The following is a 14,459-nucleotide window of genomic DNA, read 5'->3' as shown; positions in this document are numbered from 1 at the left end:
TGTCCCCCCTGCCCCTCCCCTCTTGGCGGCCCTGACTCTACCTATGAAAATGGAGGAGTGGCCTAGTGGTTAGGGTGGAGGACTTTGGTCCTGGAGAACTGAGTTAAATTCCCACTTCAGGCACAGGCAGCTCCTTGTGACTCTGGGCAAGTCACTTAACCCTCCATTGCCCCATGTAAGCCGCATTGAGCCTGCCATGAGTGGGAAAGCGCGGGGTACAAATGTAATAAAAATAAAATAAATACTTCCTCTGTGTACATCTATATACTGCAGAAGCTGGCATGTTTGAAAATATAAATGAGCTTTGTAGCGCTATATAAATGCTAAATAGTAGTATTAGTAGTAGTAGATTAAATAAACATGCTACCAACAAGAACGACAATGTGAATGCAGTAGTTCATAGGTATGCTTGGTTTGTTTTGAGTGTATAGCGATGATGGCTGCGCGGGGAGGGGGAAACAGACATTATCCTAATTGGCTTAAACGTTCTGACGTCACTTCGTTTCCAATCGCGAGGACTAGTGGGCAGTATGAAGTGACGTTGTCTGCTTTTGGCGCCATTTTCGGTTGCTTGGCTTGCTGCTAATGATTACAGATGTCATGGAGGTGTCTGCAAGCGGTTTCCGGTTTCGTTCTCCGCCATTGAAGATGTTGGCGGGAATGTTAAAGGGCTGCTCTTGCCGCGCGTCGGCGGAAGGTGCAGCGGGGCCGCCCTCCTTCTGGCTCGACAGGGTTGGAAGGGGGGCGGTGGAAGTGACTGTGGTGTGGATGCAGGGCACGGTGCTGGAGGTGAGGCCTGAGCGGGGTACGACAGTGCGTTTACAGGACGACACGGGCCTTTACACCGTCTCGGGCTTGGATACCGTCCCCCAAGGAACGCCCTGTGTGATTCCAGGTAACGGGAGCCCTCTCGGAGAAGCGGTGTAACATGAGGACTTGTTTGTTACCTTAATAGCTTTTAAACTACTGCCCTTCACAGGGTAAAAGTTTCTCTTTGATCAGTTCCTTTTTTGGTTTAAAAAAGAAGCTCTACTAAGTGTTAGTCCACAATTCCAGGAATAACATGTATAGAATGTTTGTACATTTGGAAAGCTTGCCAGGTGCCCTTGGCCTGGATTGGCCGCTGTCGTGGACAGGATGCTGGGCTCGATGGACCCTTGGTCTTTTCCCAGTGTGACATTACTTATGTACTTATTAATGTTGTTATGCTCATACTTTGACTGCCAGAGCTGCATGAAGATGTGAAGGCAAGTCAGAGTCTAGAGAGCAGCGTGAAAATTGGGCAAACTAAGCCTTCAGATCAGGGGTGTATCTGCGTGGGGCCACGGGGGCCAGATTTTGCCCTGGACCCCCCCCCCCCCCCCGCCGTCGCCTGCCTTTGCTGGCGGGGGACCCCAACTTTCGCCAGCCGAGGTCCGCTTCCTCCTGCCGCGCTGCCTTTAAAAATATTCCTTCAGCTGGCGGGGGACCCCCAACCCCCGCCAGCCGAGCCGAGGTCTTTTAAGTTCTTCTTCGTCCTCCGTCCGTGCTGTTCAAAGCTGCTGAATCCAGTTTCGGAGTCTGACATCGTTGTACGTGCAGGACGTCAGACTCACAGACTCTGTTTCTGTGAGTCTGATGTCCTGCATGTACAACATGCTGCGATGTCAGACTCCGAAACTGGATTTGAACAGCACGGAGGATGAAGAAGAACTTAAAAGACCTCGGCTCGGGGGTTGGGGTCCCCCACCAGCAAAGGTAGGTGACGGCGTCGGGGAGGGGGGGGCGGCAGTGGTGGCCGGGGGGGGGCGGCAATGGCGGCGGCAGGGGCTATAATGTGCCCCCTCACTCTAGCTCTGGCCCCCCCCCTACCGCTGACGTTCAGATACGCCTCTGCTTCAGATCCTTAGTTATTGTCTCTTTCTGTTTGTTTTATGTTGTCTATATGTGTCGGCACTTTCTGTATTTGTGTCTATAGGTGTAAGTGTGGGGGAAGGAAGTGGGTTTTCATTATAGGTCTAATTCGGCTACCTGTGGTTGAGGATGTGTTGCGAGAAGGAGGTCTTTCTACTTGTTCTGGAGTGTTGAAAAGCAGCCTAGGGGACTATTGCACATGGAACTTTTCTGTTGGTGGATGACCCCAACCTGCTACCATATCCATGAATAAATTCTCTATAACTGTCCCAGCACTGCTGTTTCTAGAAATAACAGTTTGCTGGGTGCAGGGACAATTGCTATTTCCCTCCCCACTTCCCAAACTACACCATGAAACTTGACCTAAAAACCTTCTAACTGCTCTTTTTGTAACTTTACCACTGTCCCACAAACTACCCCCACTAATGTGGCCTTGTTTTTCAAACTACCCCACATCCAAAATAAACTCCCCTGCTAATTTTCCCACACAAGAGAAAGAGATACATACAGGATTTGAAAAGAATATCGTGAGCCATGCTTTCCCCATTGGTTGGTTTGCACAATTTGGCACTCTGCTCCATTGGAACTGTGCAATGGGAAGTTTTCTACATTTTAGAAAAAAAGGCCAGAACTTGACTCTATAAGCTTAACAATGAGGTTTATATCAAATGGCATGTGGACTCAATTATAAGGGTACTAAGATGCTCGGGGGGGGGGGGGGGGTTCATCGTTTTGTTTGATAACCATGCTTACACTTGATTATACTTTGTTTTTTAGTAGCTTCCTTTGGATTATCCGTCTTTCCCATTATGTATTTAAATATATGGAGAGGGTGGAAAGGGGAGGGCACAAAAAGCACTGAAACATATTGCATTAATTGTGTGTGGACAATATCTTAACCCTTTTCAAAAGGAACTGGTTTAATTATCTAGTCAGTATACTGTTTTGAAGCTAGTTTTCTGCCAGAATAACCAGCCCAAGACCTAAGTAACAAGAAATCTTTTGCTTTTAGGAATAGTGTAGAGGTAGATAATGTAGTAAATGATAGTAGATGGTGATCAAGCAGGCATTTCAGACTTTCTGTGTAGATGACCATATAAATTCCCTTAATCACTAATTTCTTCCCATGTCTTTAATTGATTCCTCACCTTCTTTCGCTTAGCTGTCCATTATCTGTCCCATACATTGAGAAATCATAATTTCTGGTCTCTACTGGTAGGCTGTTTTAAGGCCCTTTTTTTTCTCTCTTGGGACCAGCATCAGCAGTTTTGGTGGCTGTATCCTAATGCCAAAAACATTCTTCTTTCCCATGTTCATTGATATTTGGGTTTTAATCATAATTGTTCTGTATGCTACACCAGTTCTTTTTGAAGAATGATGTAGCTATAGCAATCTGCTCCGTGTAGGTTACTCTGGTTTTCTTAGAAGCCTAATATTGTATGCTTGATGCCTAGGGTTGTAACACTAACAGTACAGACATCAGTGATGCTGAAAAACGTTTATTTTTATTTTCAGGAAAATATGTGATGGTAATGGGAATTGTTCAGTCCTGTAGTCCAGAACCTGTGCTGCGTGCTGTGAAGATGACGGATCTTACCTGTAATCCTTTGCACAAAAGAATGTGGGAACTGGAAGTGAAGGATTTACATAACTACGTGCCCTAGATATCTATACAGACAAAGTGGAGAGAAATGTTAATGGGCAAATACATCTTCTGGATGAAATCAAGACTTTTTTGGTTAATGCATTTCCGTTTGTAATTGATACATTTATCTCTGTTCCAGGCAGATTACAAAAACAAATGTTGGAATTTCATGATTGGTTGTAGTATGAGCAACTGTGAATTGGCTTAGAGATGCTTGTTGATTTTGCAGGAATGTAGAGGATGTATTGATCCTGGAGAAAACTGGAATTTTTGTAGGGTGACTTTTTTTAAAGGACCAACACAGCTTGTATGTAAGCTTGTAAGACTTGAGAAGCCTTTCAGAAGACTCCTATATGCTACATAAAAAGAATCTTTCTGATAGAATGTTTCCAAAAACAGACATCCATCGGTTTGATCCCAAAATTAAGGATTTGTAAGGATTCTGCACAACCTCCTATGCTACTAGGCTGAATTGCTCACAAATCTAGGTGAGATTCTGTGATCACATCACCCTAGCTCCACAATCATAGGTTTGAAGAAAAGAGAATGTCAAGTTTTAAACATTCCTTGCAGAACATTTACAAAGAAAATAGCTTATTTGCCATTTTCTCCTGTGGATTCTACCTTTGGTCAAAGTTAGGGTTCAGCTGCCTTAAGCCTTCATTCAACCATCTGAGGCTTCACCTTCTCATTTCAGTTCCCTTCTCAAATATCCAGTCATTGCTGCATTAGTTCTTAGCTGGAGGTTATGCACCAGTGTACTTTCCAGAAAACTGCAATCATGGGTCTTAAATGTGACTGGGACCTCTCTGCATGCAGTGGGTTAAAGCCAGGAATACATCAAAAATGTCCAGCAAATCTGGAGCCAAATGGCAACCTAATCCCAGTAGCACCCTCAGCCTCTCTTTTATTTACATTTGTATCCCCCTTTTATCCAAGACGGGTAACAATAGTCATATCCAGCACTCTTAGCCTTTTTAAAACCCTTTCCCATACCTGCAGCAGTCTCTCAAATCCTCCCATCTGAACAGCAGTGGAGGAGGTTGGATTCTTTTCAGTTATATATTTTTTAAGCTTGTCTTCTGATCAACTCCTCTTGTTCAGTTGCTGCCCTTGTTCTGAGGGATGGATAGTCATCAGGGTGCGCTGTGTTTCATCCATTCTCGCCTTCCATCTGCCTGCAGTAGGTTGGCTCTAGCAGAGTCCTGTTTCCTCTGATATGTATTTGTAAATATTTTTCTCGTTTTATATTTGCTTTTATTTTATATATGTCATATTTGTGGAAATGATCTAATTATGTGGAAATAGTCTAATTATGTATATTTAATATTTATTTCATTTTTAGAAATGTTTTTATTAAATTTTAATAACGGGTAGGAAATACAAATTACAAGAAATAATCAGGTAATCACACCAAAGAATATCAGCGGACAGGTAACAGAGGGAGGAAAAGGAGGAAGGCAGAAAGAGGGTAGGGGGGAAGCAATTTGTGAGTGCATGCAAAGCAAAACCTGCTGAAAAGATGGTGAAGTTAAGTACTCATAAGTCTGCTATAGTATGAACCCAGGGCTCTGTTGTGGAGTTCTGCATGGCTCAGCCCTCAACATTTTGAATGAATGGACTCTAGTTCAAGCAACTGCTTGACATATATGGGGTTCTGTAGATAACTGAGCCTTATAGTTTAAACTTCAGCAGGTGTTTCAGCCCTACTGCTGGAAAAAAGTGTTACTTTTGTTCTGGGGCTGCTTGTCATGTCAGAAAGTTAGGGCTGTACTGGATCTAACATTTTTAGAAGAAAAATTGAATTAAATACTGAATCAATAGAAAATGTTTAGAAGTATTGTATAGCTTAAGTTGATAAATGCTTAAGTTGATAAATGCCTATTTTTGGTACCCCTGAATTGCCTGAAAAATAAATGCCCAACGTTCCAACTTAAAACTCCAGGAACTGGCAGCCCTAGCTATAAATTATCAAGGGTTTAAATCCTGTACTTGTCAGATGCTAGAAATGGGAAGACAGTTTTCATGCTGGTGCTGTACTGTTTCTGTTTTTATCAGTTAAATGGTGAGAGCTAATGTGTTAATGTCCTAATAGCTTGTAATAACTTTGTTTCCCCTTTTGTAGAAGTGCTTTGTCCCAGCAGAAAGTATAGACACATAGGGTTCATCCCAGTCGGGCGTGGCCAGAGCCTAAGGTGGGGGGGGGGGGCACATTTTGGTCTGCTGCTTCCCACCCACTGCCTCCGTAAATACCTTGGCTGGCGGGAGTCCCCAACCCCCGCCAGCTGAAGCCTTTGTCCAGCGCCGGTCTCCGGTGCTGCCTAGTTCCCTGCCCTGCACGCTCTTTTTTTTTTTTTTAAACTTTAAATTTTTTATTGCATATTTTCTTATGTTTACAGTTGAAACCATCAAACCATTAAATATACAACCGTTTTTGTGTCCGTCTTGTTACATTATCTCAACGTACAGACAATCCAGCTACCTGGTATTATAAAACATCAACACAACCCGTTAATTTCAAACTATTTCCCATAAACATTGCCCTCCAACCATGTTCCCCCCCTATGTTTTCCCCATATTAGTTATTCTCTTACCTAACTCATGTGGAGATTGAGCATGCTCAGTTTCATTAAAAGGAGCGTTCAGGACATGTGGGGAAGAGAGAGCAGGGCAGGCAACGTGGCAGCACTGGAGAGCGCACTGGACAAAGCTTCTGCTGGCAGGGGTTGGGGACCCCTGCCAGCAAAACCAGGGTCCCAGAGGAAATTGGGGGAGGCCAGGTAGCTACGCCACTGATCCCGGCATACAGTGCAAGAAGGCTGTCCAAGATGGGGCACTATCCGTCACTATTACTGTGACATTTTTGTAATGTAAAATGGCTTATGCCTTCTGATCAGCAAGAATGATTAGCATTTTATGTCTATCATTGTTAATACACTGAGTAGGAAGTGGAAAATAGTTGTAGCTTCTATTCTCTCATTTTTTCCTGACATAGCACAGCTGGGAGCTTTAAGGCAATCAAATACCCTATGAAGCTCCCAGGTCCTGATAGGCAAAAGATCTTCTGTACCAGTTCAGCACAGACCACATAGCCAAGTTTGAGTTGTTCCAAAATGCAGTAGTTTACATGGAGTGCTTGGTGAATGTGGACATATCTAAGAGGAGGTAATGCTCAAAAGGTCTCTTAAAGTTAGGTGTCTGGATGTTGAGCGTGGATTCTGTAATGGTAATTGCTTTTAGAATACTAGCATAAGTCTACAGTTACATACCTCACTTTAGGAACAGTGTAAATGCTCATGTCTAATTTGTAGGCAGTTAGGTGCATAACTGCAGGTATTCTGTAAGCCAGGTTGCAACTGTCAGACACTGGGGGATAGTGCAGTTTTTAAATGGATAGTAATGCCGTTTTCCCTGACTGCCAGTTCAAAAATGCTGTTGCTCACTTTGGGGTGAGTTGTGGCTTAAAACTAACAAATCTAGGGCTCTGTTTACTAAGGTGCACTAGCGTTTTTAGCGCACGCTAATGCTAGAGACACCCATAGAAATATATGGGTGTGTCTAGCGTTAGCATGTGCTAAAAGCGCTAGCATGCCTACAATGCAGCTTAGTAAACAGGACCCCCTAAAGACTAAAACATTTATGGCTTTTCAGCTTTGTCAAGTTTTTAAAGCTTTTCTTCCTTCTTTATGAGCTGAAGTTTTATTGCTCTTAAATTTCTCCTGTTTGCCCCAGTGTGAAAAGCAGTAAACCCCTCTTGATCTCCTTTCCTTTTTTTTTTGTTAAACCTTTTCAGTTGCTGCTTATATGTTCCTCAGCATGCATATGGTGGTAATATAAAAAAGTTTCCTACCTTTGTTTATAGTTTTTTTAAATTATAATTTGTTTTGAATATTTTATTTTTTCAACCTAAGCATGCCATAACTGGATGCAAGATCTTTCAGTAGCCCCTGAGGCAGGTAGTTTGCTGAAATATGTTGGGCTCTAGATTGAAGTTGTCTGAGTAAGCTGGATTATTAATGGGTTTCTACGGACATGTAAAACAATGCCCATTTATGTGCTTTCTATGTTTTAAAAAGTTATTAAAATGTCTATGAATATTTTTGTCTGATATTCCCTTTTTGCTTCTTGTTTGTTCACAGTTCTGAAGGTAGATGACTGGAGCTCAAACTCCTTTTGCTAGTGAATGTGCCCTTAAGTAAGGCTGGTGGTAGCTCATTCTTCAGTAAATTAGGTATAGAACTAATCTATACCTTCCTATAGACAGCACATTGAGATAAAAGCCTGGTGGGCTTCTGTGGGCAAAGAGAATCCTAAAATGCTAGGACTAACAAAACATGAATATTGTTTTATTGCACGAAGTGTAAATATGTAAGAGGTAGCCTAGGGGTTAGAGCAGTGGATTGATAGGCAGGGAAGCCAGGGTTCAGATCTGCTGCTGCTTGAGATATTGGGCAAATCACTTAACCCTCCATTGACTCAGATCCAGAATAGATTGTAAGCCCTCCCAAGGACAAGGAAATGCCTACTGTATGTAACTCATCTTGAGTTACTACTGAAAAAGTGTGAGCTTTAAATCCAAATTCCAGTGGTGAATAAATCTAAGAAATAGCTTGCTCATGTGGGCTGCTTTTTTGTATTGTATTGTCCCTTTAGAGGAGGTATTGCCACCTGCTGTTCATTCACATGAATAGTAGTTGAATTTGGGTATAGAGAGTTTTTTTTTTTTGTTTTGTTACATTTGTACCCCGCGCTTTCCCACTCATGGCAGGCTCAATGCGGCTTACATGGGGCAATGGAGGGTTAAGTGACTTGCCCAGAGTCACAAGGAGCTGCCTGTGCTGGGAATTGAACTCAGTTCCTCAGTTTGATTCACCACAACTTATTTGGCTTCTGGAGAATGAATAGTGGTACAAATTTAAAATGGCATTTGTTGAAGAAAATATTAGTGAAGCAGGAACATGTTTGCCAGGGCCTAAAGAAAAAATATTTGGATTGTACAGGAAGAGGAACCCTATAACCATTCATTCTGTTAATCCCTTAGCCTCAACCGAAGACATATGCATCCTTTCACTCAAATACATGTGCTTTTTACTTGCTTTTGGTAGCTCCGCCTAGAATATATTTACCCCTGAACAAGGCTGGCATAAATTTGTGTGTAAGTACTTAGAATTATTGCAGTTTTCATTTTTCTTACTCCAATGAACATCTGCTCAATTAATTTTATCTGCCTTACCCCATGGCCCATGGGGCTTCATAAAAAATAAAAAGTTCAAATGCAATAGAATAGGAATTTTTCTTTGACCTACACAATACTCTGAGTTCAACTTGAAAAAAACAACATTAAAACTATTCCAAAAGTAATTTAAATCAGTCATAATTGCATGATTCTTCAACCATGTCATAGCAAACTCAAATTAGTCCTTGTTTCAAGATAGTCTTAATAAGGCTTACAGGGCTGTTTATTTTTTTTAGTTCACCTATATCCACTCACAGTAGTTGAATTGAGTTGCTTCAGATACTCAATGGATAAAAATCATGCCATTTCTGTTGTCTGAAATAAGTGAATAAACATGTTGCTGTTGGAACAATTTCAGGATACTTATTGAAACATGATAGTAGAGGACAGGAGTAACTAGTAAACTTTCTTACTCCTTCAAACTGTGAAGTATTCATAGACATGTTCTCCTTATGAATATAATTAAATTTAACTGAATTGACTCCTTAGGAAAAACCACTATTAAAGCTTAGACGGAAAGAGCCTCAGAGACCTCTGTGGGTTTCTATCTCTAATTGTTGGCATAAACCTCAAAAGTTAGGGTTCAATTATATTACTTTAGTAAATCTCACAAAAATAAGTCTCTTTTGTCAAAGCAGTATCACACAAATGCTCTGACGGTGGTCAGTGTTTCACAATACTTATTTTTAAACTGCTGCTTCAGGAAACTAGTGTAACCCCGTGTTCAGCAAACATAACCCTGTCTGACCCTGCTTGGACAAAATATTTTTGTGAGATTTATTAAAAGTAATAGAAAATAATTAAATAATTTCACCCTAAGTTTTGAGAAGGTTTTTAATGCTGATTAAGGTGTGCTGGCGTTTTTAGCCTACGTTAAATGCTAGAGACACCCATATATTCCTATGGGTGTCTAGCTTTTAGCGTGTGCTAAAAATGCCAACGCACCTATAGTGTAGCTTAGTAAACAGGGCCCTAAGATTGTAGTGGGGTTAGAAACCCACAGAGGTCTGAGGCTTTTTCCTTCTCAGCTAAGGAATCATTTAAGTTAAATATAATTGTATTGTGTTATAGAATGAGCCCAGGCCTAGCACAAACCTGCTCCCTCTTCTTCTCTTGAAGGGTTTACAGGGTAGCAAGAAGCCCACAAGAGAAGAGGTGGGGCATCGACAGGCTTGGGCAGACTTAGGATATAGCATTGCTGGGCAGGATGGGTCCAGAGGAGGGGGGGGGGGGGGGGGGCGGCGGCGGCAACATCCCCCTGACTTACCTATAGTTCCTTCAGGAGAAATCCAGCCCTGGTGAGTGGGCTCCATACTGAATTTTAACAACATTGAAGTTATGCTCAGCTATAGATTGTGACGAAGTAGTACCAAGCTTAAACTGACGCAACATGCTGGCGCTTATCTAAATTCTGCACCAGAGGCAGTTGCCTATATGGCCTATGCCTAAATTTGGGTCTGAAGCCAACTCTGGAACATAGCAGTTCATTATAATTTAAATGAATAGATTTGATTGCTGATTAAAGTTGCAAATCGCTCAAGAACTAGTTGACTACTTGGAGAAAAAGATCAATCAAATCAGATCTGACCTAACTAAAAGCAACCCAACAGATGAAAACGTAAGACTAGGATTCAGGAGCTTGTTCTCGTTTAGATCCAATTCAGGGAACTAAAGCAAACCAAATATGGGAAGTTCTTTCCCCCCCCTCCCCCCCAACTGCAAAATCACTGCTACTGAAATGCTCACATTTACTACTGCCTGGAATTCCTGTTCCAAACCACTGCACCAGAGTTTGTTCAGTGGCTAGCAAACTGCCTCAGTGAGCTTACTAAACTCGGGCTCTCTTTCTTCAGATATGGGCAAAATCATTCTTACACCACTACTGAAGGGCTCAGGACTAGATATAACCACCATAGCAAATTATCACCCAGTGGCGAGTATACCACTTTTTGCCAAAATGCTAGAATCCTATGTTAGCAAACAATTTTCTAAACATCTGGAAATATTTTCTACTTTGCACCACTCCCAATTTGTATTCAGATCCGCACATATGAACAATACCTATGTAAGGGGAATCGGCTGCTACTATTTCAGTTCAACATCTCAGTGGATCATGTAATGCTACTGGAGCGCCTGAATCAAATAGGAATAACTGGACCAGGCCTCAAATGGTTCAACGAATTCTTCTCAAACCGAAGCTACTCAACACCTTTCCAACTACTGGATCCTGAAATGTGGTGTCCCCCAAGGATCCCTACTCTCTCCTATCTTGGTTTTTTTTTTGTTTTGTTACATTTGTACCCCACACTTTCCCACTCATGGCAGGCTCAATGTGGCTTACATAGGGCAATGGAGGGTTAACTGACTTGCCCAGAGTCACAAGGAGCTGCCTGTGTCGTTCCTCAAATCCATACATCTGGGTTTAGGAGAGCTACTACTACTATTGAATGCTGATGACATCATGATTCTTCTTCCACTGACATCTTCACACCAAGATCCAATCCGATCAGTAACAACCGGGATGAACATGATTCAGACCTGGGCTTTGGCAAACAAACTGAATGCACAAAAAACTAAGAAACTTTGGTTCCAAACTCAAGGAGTAGAGGTCCCAACTTCAATAACACTACCCAACGGCAGAACCTTCCCAGTTGAATCAGAAGCCAAAGTGCATTGGGGTCCTCCTAGACTCCTCCCTATCATTCTCATTCCATATTAACCAACTTTGGAGGAAAACAATGTTTAAAATGAGAAACTATGTCTAATCAAGTCATCCTTTGATCACAAAGCCTGTGTGCTATTGGTTCAAATGCTGATCCCTACCACATCTGGACTACTGTAATGTCTTACTTTTTGGCATTAAGAGTAAAAAAAAATATATATATGTATATCTCATACAGAGCACAGCAGCAAGATACCCTAGCGTTACATCATATCTCACTAAACTACATGGGTTACCCATAGCTGAAAGAATTTTAATGCTGCCTGTCTAGTCTTTCAGATTCTGCAAGGTGCTACCTCTGAACTATTGATCAATACCTCATCTGTTTGTATCGTTCACTCCAAAAAACTGAAAGAACAATTGATCTTAGCCCTATCGTTCTACAAGGGAATCTGATTTCAGAAGATCTATAACTCTCTCTTCCCTGTTTCAGGAATCTCATTATGGAACTCGCTCCCTCTGGCTATGAGAACAGAGATTAACTACCTCGGCTTCCAGAAGAGGCTAAAAACTTGCCTCTTTCCAAAGACTGCCACATAACAATCATCAATCCTGAGACCCCTTCCCTCCCTCGGACCATGAGATCAGAGACTAAGTACCTCAGGTTCCGGAAGAGGCTAAAAACTTCTCTTCCCAAAGCCTGCTACATAGCAATCATTACTCTTCAGTCCCTTGACGGACTACAGAACTATTATATGAAACACCTATCACCCTCAAACCCTATAGTGTTATATCGCATTGTATCTTACCAACAAGATTGTATTAACCCAATGTCCTACTTATAATATTGTACCAGCTTATAACACTGTACCAACTTCTGTCCCACTGATGATGTAAACTGCACTGAACCCTAACCACGGTATATAAGACTTGAATTGAAAAGATGGTTTACCAGCAGCTCTTCATTATGTGCTGTCATCTTAACACTTTAAATGTAGCACCTTTCTCTGATGTAAAGTGCAGCTCTGCTTCGTACCATCACAGTTTCTCCACATGGTTGGTATGCAATGTCAAATAAGGATCCAGAAATAGCACCCAGACCAGCATTTGATGGACGTGCAACCAGAGCTATTACCCCAGGCGCCCAAGCCTGCACAAAGTTGAAGGAGGTTTTGCCTGCTGGTAGGCTTTGGGGTTCACTCTTAAATTTCTACCCTGGGCCCCAGTCTGGCTAATCTGAAATTAACCAGTAGTAACCTGGATAAGGTGTGGAGGTTTGCTTTTAGTTTGGGCCATTTCTATAGTTTAGTATCACCATTTACAGTACAGTAAAAATTTCAAAATGGAGTGGTGGAATAGCATAGTGGTTAAAGCAGCAGGCTGAGAACCAGGGAAGCCAGCATTCAAATCCCAATTACCCACATCCCCTAATTCTGTAATCTTGTGTGCACATTTTTTGTATGTGTAGGTTATAAAAAAATTAATGGATATGTGTAAATTAAGGTGTGAATTGCCACTAATTTGCAGTTACACAATTAACTGTGCTGAGGCACTATTCCATAATGGCACCTAAATTCTATAATGCATTCCCACTTCAGGCACAGGCAGCTCCTTGTGACTCTGGGCAAGTCACTTAACCCTCCATTGCCCCATGTAAGCCGCATTGAGCCTGCCATGAGTGGGAAAGTGCGGGGTACAAATGTAACAAAAAAAAAGAGGTGGGTGGATGCGGGCAGGACAGGGGGCGCACTAAACACTTGCATTCTAAGCTTTTAGGATACTACCATTCGTGTGTAGTTGATGGCATTGATGTGGTGTAAGTGCTTAAGTTCAGGTGTAACCATGTAAATGTTGACTTTACAGTAGTATTCTATAATGGTAATTGTAGCAAAACAGTGAGTTCCTAAGCCTGTGAACTGTATTCATTATTTCATGAAGTGTATTTCTCCTAATTGGCCAACAGATGGTGTTTGTTTTGTGTTTTAAAGCTGTTGCAGAAAAAGACTTTTATTTTCCAGATTAAACTTGGTGAAAGACAATCTGCAGTACCATTGGCCAGTTACTTTCAAAGCTGGTGCCCTGAGTGCTGATTGGCCCTTGAGTTCAAATGTAGCCAGGAGGTGCTGGATTTTCTGTAGTCTCAGCTAGGGAGAACAGAGGAGAAACATCACGGTCCTTGAGACCCTGCTCCAAGACTTGTGAGCAATTAATTTCCTGAAACGTCCCATGTGCTACCCAGGTAGTTAAAAAAAAATGTTTAAATAGTTTTAATATTGATCCTTATTCAGTTACCTGTTATTTGCTTGCTGCTTTTCCATCTGTTTTATATCGTTCACCGTTCAAAATTTTCATGATAATTCATTTATTGGCTCTGTCCTGGACTGATTAAGAATCCTGATGATTTGTGGTTTGGGTCTGTGGATGCCTTCTAGGAACTGTGGGACCCTTGGGAGTGTGGCCCCAGTGTCCTAGAAATCACCGGGGGAATAACTTGAGAGTGGGAGACTCGTCCAGAGGCAAGTGGGACCCAGTCGGTGGGGTGGAGGGTGCTAGTACAGAGTACGTGCCCAGGTGCAGGCAGGCCTGAGCACTGTTGGGACAGACCCTCCAGGTTAACCCCAGGCAGGTGCTAGACGTTCTATGACAATAATTAATGCCTGAAGTTGCCGATACAGAATTCATTCTTGGAGCACATCATCCTAGCACCCAATTTCAGTTGACCCTTATAGAGTTACTTTCTTGTGACCTTGCACAAATCATTTAACCCTTAAGTGCCTCAGGCAAGGGAATATTTACTCTACCTGAATGTAACTCACCTTGAGCTTCCCCTGGAAAAAGGTGTGAGCTAAATCCAAAGAATTATGCATGTTTAAAAGAATGAAAGGGTAGGTGTAGAAGCAAGTATTTCTGTAATAGCCTTCCTGTAACTGCTTTTATTTCCAAATGTTGAAGTTTATGGTGCATTTCAAATCAGCAGACTTGAAATGGCCATCACAAAGACTATAATACTTTTGATAGTCGAA

The 14,459-nt window shown here is 42.0% G+C and overlaps 1 protein-coding gene across 1 annotated transcript; it reads left to right on the top strand.

Annotated features, from left to right (window-relative positions):
* The first annotated feature begins 592 nt into the window (after positions 1–592).
* On the top strand, positions 593–5,760 carry RMI2 (RecQ mediated genome instability 2). Its single transcript, XM_030211923.1, has 2 exons — positions 593–895; positions 3,409–5,760. The coding sequence occupies exons 1-2, from the start codon at positions 601–603 to the stop codon at positions 3,555–3,557; spliced, it is 444 nt and encodes a 147-aa protein (XP_030067783.1). The 5' UTR covers positions 593–600; the 3' UTR covers positions 3,558–5,760.
* Positions 5,761–14,459: the final 8,699 nt, after the last annotated feature.

This window comes from Microcaecilia unicolor, chromosome 8 (genome assembly GCF_901765095.1).
Source record: "Microcaecilia unicolor chromosome 8, aMicUni1.1, whole genome shotgun sequence".
NCBI lineage: Eukaryota > Metazoa > Chordata > Amphibia > Gymnophiona > Siphonopidae > Microcaecilia > Microcaecilia unicolor.
The sequence above is the reverse complement of the archived record's forward strand: the minus strand, read 5'-3'. Positions and strand labels throughout refer to the sequence as shown.